The 5,000-nt window shown below is 48.0% G+C and overlaps 1 protein-coding gene across 1 annotated transcript in view; it reads right to left on the bottom strand.

Annotated features, from left to right (window-relative positions):
- pdgfba (platelet-derived growth factor beta polypeptide a) overlaps positions 1-5,000 on the bottom strand; it is a gene marked incomplete at its 5' end in the record, with an annotated part of 8,849 nt that overhangs the window by 1,710 nt on the left and 2,139 nt on the right. Inside the window, 4 exons of the mRNA XM_071515006.1 lie at positions 2,101-3,138; positions 3,247-3,340; positions 4,069-4,265; positions 4,441-4,506. Coding sequence (XP_071371107.1) covers positions 2,101-3,138; positions 3,247-3,340; positions 4,069-4,265; positions 4,441-4,506 — 1,395 coding nt within the window. The remainder of the gene's footprint in view (positions 1-2,100; positions 3,139-3,246; positions 3,341-4,068; positions 4,266-4,440; positions 4,507-5,000) is intronic.

A 5,000-nucleotide genomic window follows, 5' to 3' on the forward strand; every position in this document is an offset into this window, starting at 1 on the left:
GAGAGAGAGAGGGAGGAAAGAGAAAGAGACAGAGTAAATACAAAAGTAAACACAAAACAATAAACATGTCATCCCCCAATGATGCAGCCCCCCTTAGGTCAATCAGTGTAATTTTGAAAATGCTGGGGTGCAGCTGTGAGATGCATCATTTGTCCAAGTTTCATCAAAATCTGATCAGTAGGGTCTGAGATAGGGGCAATATATCGATATTATATCGATATCGTGATACGAGACTAGATATCATCTTAGATTTTGGATATCGTAATATCGTGATATGGCATAAGTGTTGTCTTTTCCTGCTTTTAAAGGCTGCATTACTGTAAAGTGATGTAATTTTCTGAACTAACCAGACTGTTCTAGCTGTTTTATTATTTGCCTTTACCCACTTAGTCATTATATCCACATTACTGATGATTATTTATCAAAAATCTGATTGTGTAAATATTTTGTGAAAGCACCAATAGTCATCCCTACAATATTGTCGCAATATTGATATCGAGGTATTTGGTCAAAAATATCGTGAAATTTGATTTTGTCCATATCGCCCAGCCCTAATCTGAGATATCGCATGTGACACATGGACAAACAAATGAACAATGTAGAGCCGCCCCCCCCTCCCTCCCCAATTGGGCCAATTAGTCTAATTTTGCAAATCTTGCAACACTGTAGTGAGATGCATCATTCCACCAAGTTTCGTCAAAATCCGATCTGTGGTGTCCAAGATACGGACAAACGAACAAACTAACAATTTCATCATCATGGAGGGACACCTGAATGAACGAACAAACAAACAAATGAATCAACGAACAAATGAACTAACAGTTTCATCATGGGTGGACAGCTAAGCAGGATAGACGCAGGGTGGAGGGACTCTCTAGTGGCTCTAACTGTATTCAGTCCACCGAACGGACCCGGCAGCCTTGAAGCCTGTGTAACAATGCCTGCGATCGCCTCAGGTTTGAGTGAAACGTGAGTCTGAGGGAAGTCCAGCTCCCTGGCCGCCGGGCCCCGGGGGGCCGGGGAAGAATAGCAGGACACATGTGGCCATGCTGTTTAGTCATACATGTACAGTAGGCGGCTTCCTGCCCAGAAAACTCTCACACCGACTCTCATACATTATAAACCGTTGCTGAAATTACAATACATTCTCTCACACAGACGATAACGCACATGGCCATTGAAGTTGTGGTATCCATAATAGTGGTCACCCCTCCCTCCATCTATCCTGCAGTAATAGTGTATACAGTACAATGGAAGTCGCCCACCCTGCATCCATCCTGCATTTAGTGCTGCACAATTTTCCAAGCTATTCCTCTTGGGTTGGTATAAGCATCTGCAATGGCTGGCCCCAAAGGGACGCTAGCTGGTGTTGATTTTGTCCATTACCAGTGTCCCAAAGACTTCTATATGAAATGACCTTCATTTTTGTGTGTGATTTCTAAATGGCTGCTCCCAAACTTTCACCCTTCCTCCTAGGTCTTACTATCGCGTAGACGTTACCATCAAAGTTCCAAAAAAGTCTTTTGTTTTCCCAAAACGCAGCTTTCGCGAGCTAATACTAGCTCGCTGATGACGTTGATTCAGGTCACACAGCATAAAAGTTATCTGGCAATATACCAAAACTAGTGAGTATGCACAATACTACTTTTATCGTTTATAGTGAGCATACAGGTTTTTGTATATTGCCAAAAACCTTTCATTTTCTTTTTCTTTCTAATTGTTTCATTTTTGTTAGCACATTTTTTTTAAAAGCTGAAAAAAAAGGAAAATGGCATCTAATGCAGACAACATGCTGCTAATGGAAAAACACAATCTAAGTATGCATGATGAGATTGGCTTTCTGAGCAATAGATCAATACTCTGGCACTGCATTTTAAAACAAGGATAGAGAACATAAGCCATATCGCTATGGGATGTTCTTGAAGTGGGTAATGCAAAAGTACAAGTTACTTTTAATAAAGAGTAACATTATAACATAACTAGTTACTTCATAAGGTCAGTAATGAGGTAAAGTAACTAATTACTTTTAAAAGTAACTTTCCCCAGCACTGACACACACACACACACACACACAGACTCTCACACACAGCAGTGCAGTACCTGTTTTGAGTGCGGTCGGCTTTGGTCTGTGCTGAGGATGATGATGGTCAGCAGGATGAGGATGATGCTGATGATGTGTTTGTTCATCCGGTTCTTTCTGTACAATGTCTAGAAGTTTCAGTCTCCTCTCCTCCTCTGTGAAAGGACGCTCCCCATTGGTCAATTTAGAGTCTTTGTCCTTTTCCCGATTGGCCAGCTCTGCCCCGGCCGCGTCTCCGCTATTGGCCGACCCGGTTTCCTCCCTCTCGTTCCCTTCTTTACGATTGGCTGTTTCAGCCTCTGTCTGTTTGTGATTTGTTCCCTCTGTATCTTTTTGCCTGTTGTCACTGGTCAGCTCTACGGCTGAGTCCCTGTGATCGGCGGGGACCGGAGGACTGGTGTTCTGTTCTGATTTCTGATTGGGCGACTGGGTCGGGTTGCCGGGCGGGGAGGCGCTGTCTGATTGGGCAGCGTTGAGTCGGTATTGGGTCCTCAGCTCCTGGTCCTCCGCTGACGGGCCGTGGTTGTACTGCTGATACGGCTGCTGTGGGTAACGTTGGTGTTGTTGGTGATACTGATACTGCTGCTGATACTGCTGCTGCTGCTGATACTGTAACAACTGCTGCTGCCTCTGCGCATGATCCGGATGATGTAGCTCCCCGGCGCCGTGTGATGCGCGCACGCCGCTTTCCTCCCTTCCCCCCTCAAACCCGCTCCCGTGCCCGCCCTCCCTGGGCAGCGGCTGGGCGCCCTGCTCCGCCCTTGCCTCCGACGGCCAGCCGCCGACCGCCCCGCCCCCGCCGACGGCCGGGTGTGCCGCCGCCGCCGCCGCCTGGTGCGCCCTGGGTGGCGTCCAGTGCGCCAGCTGGGTGTACCTGCCCTGCTGCCACTGCCTCGCCACCGGCTCGCGCTCCTCGGGGTGGTAGCGCTGCTGGTTGTGCTTCAGGTCGTCGTGGCGGTGGAGGTCGGCCTTGGAGGCGTGGCTCTTGGGCGGAGCCGGGTGGACGGCCCGGGGGAGGGCCAGGGGCAGGTGGGGGGACGGGGGCGGCTGCTGCGGGGGAGGGGGAGGAGGGTTGGGATTGGTCTGGACGGAAGCACGAGGGACAGGGACGGACGAGGAGGAGGAAGAGGAGGAGGAGGAGGAGGAGGAGGAGGAGGTGGAGGAGGTGGGAGCTTGGCACCTGCAGCTGACGTGGTCTTCCACTGAGATGATCGCTTTGTCGTAGTGAGCGTTCTTGTTTATGTACTGGATCTTTATCACCTGGGAGAGAGATAGAGAAAGAGAAAGAGAAAGAGAAAGAGAAAGAGACAGAGAGTAAGACAAAGATAATGACATCAGCATCCCAGATAAAAAGAAATCTTTGATAGTGTAACACAATCTATTGTGTTGTACAGTAGTGAAGTGTGGACTCCAGACATCATAGCAACATCCAACAGAAACTACGCAAAAATCTGAAGAAATAGTTTACAATTACAAAGGAGAATTCCAACAGATCATTCTGTCTTTTTTTATCGTTTATCCATATTGGCTTTTGTCTGTTTATCCGTTTTATTGTTTGCAAAGCACTTTGTAACTCTGCTCAGTTTAAAACCTGCTCTCTCAATGGTTTGTAATTCATCATCAGGGGCAGAGCATTTGGAAGCATTCAAGCTATTGTTTTGCTCTGATTTGATTGGCTCACGGTCAGAGATCGTACGGTGGTCAGCAGGAAGTTGGAGTACAGGCAAAGACCAAAGACTGTATAATCAAAGCATTCAAATGTTAAAAATTACTTATTGTTACTTACTGACCCTCATTTCAAAGACAAATTTGACCGACATTTGGCACTTTTTGGCTATTTTGGGCCCGGTACACGACTTTGAAGCAAACTTTTCCGACAGGACACAAGCGCTGGAAACCTGATTAAGGCCGATGCTGAAGCGCCACATCGTAATCCTGGTGAGGAGCGGCCTCTCGGTTATCGTGGCCGTTTGGAGTCATGTGCGTACCTGCAGGTATCTGGTGGCGGTGACGGTGGGGACGCACTGCAGCAGCCTCGTGTTGCAGCAGCCGGAGCAGCGCTGCACCTCCACGCAGGGCGGCCACAGCAGGAAGTTGGCGTTGCGGCGGTCCAGCATGGCCCTCGTCACCTCCGTCACCTCCGTCCGAACCTTGCACACCGCCTGCTGGGCCGGCTGCGCCTCCACTGGGAGTGGAGAGGAGAGGAGAGGAAGGAGACGAGGATTATGGTGGGAACGTTCAGATTGAGGAGAGACAGAAACGAAAAAGAAAAAAGACAGACACAAAGAAAGGAAGCAGACAGAGGGGCACAATAGCAAACAGAACAGCCTGTTCGAGTGTTTGACCGTGTGGAAACTTACCGAGACTCCTGGTGTATCGGCCATGGGTGTGGTTTGTAAGAATATCATGCTCATCTTCTTCCTCTTCTACGAAAAAGAAAACGGAGGGAAAGGGAGAATGGAAGAGAGAGAGATACAGGGAGAAAGTGACAGAGAACGAGAGACAGAAACAAAAGAACACAGAGTTAATTAAGTCAACGTAATATTTTCCAACTCCCGGACGGCTGAAAACCGGGCAACAACGAGCGAGCGAGTGATTTTCTTGGTGATGACAGACATTTGTAAAACATGTGAGTCGGTCCAGGCAATTTTTAGCCCGGCTCATTGTTCACTGCACAGAGGAAGACTTTTTTTTTTTTCTCTCCCGCCGCTAAAACAATTACGGCTATTTTCTGCCGCAATTTGTCTCAGGGCCGTCAAGAATACTGTTGAGGAGAGATATGAGGTGTTAAATATAGCTGGAGTGTGTGTGTGCGTGTGTGTGTGTGTGTGACATATGTCGTCATTTCATAGCCCCTTAGCCCTAATTATATCCCTGGTGTAGGCTTTTGGTCACTGTGTGGTTGAGACAGAGAGAGCGA

The sequence above is a fragment of the Centroberyx affinis genome, unplaced genomic scaffold, assembly GCF_046629955.1.
Source record: "Centroberyx affinis isolate AG114_WGS23_722 - 3 ecotype Tasmania unplaced genomic scaffold, CSIRO-AGI_Caff_v1 ptg000296l_1, whole genome shotgun sequence".
NCBI classification, from domain to species: Eukaryota; Metazoa; Chordata; class Actinopteri; order Beryciformes; family Berycidae; genus Centroberyx; species Centroberyx affinis.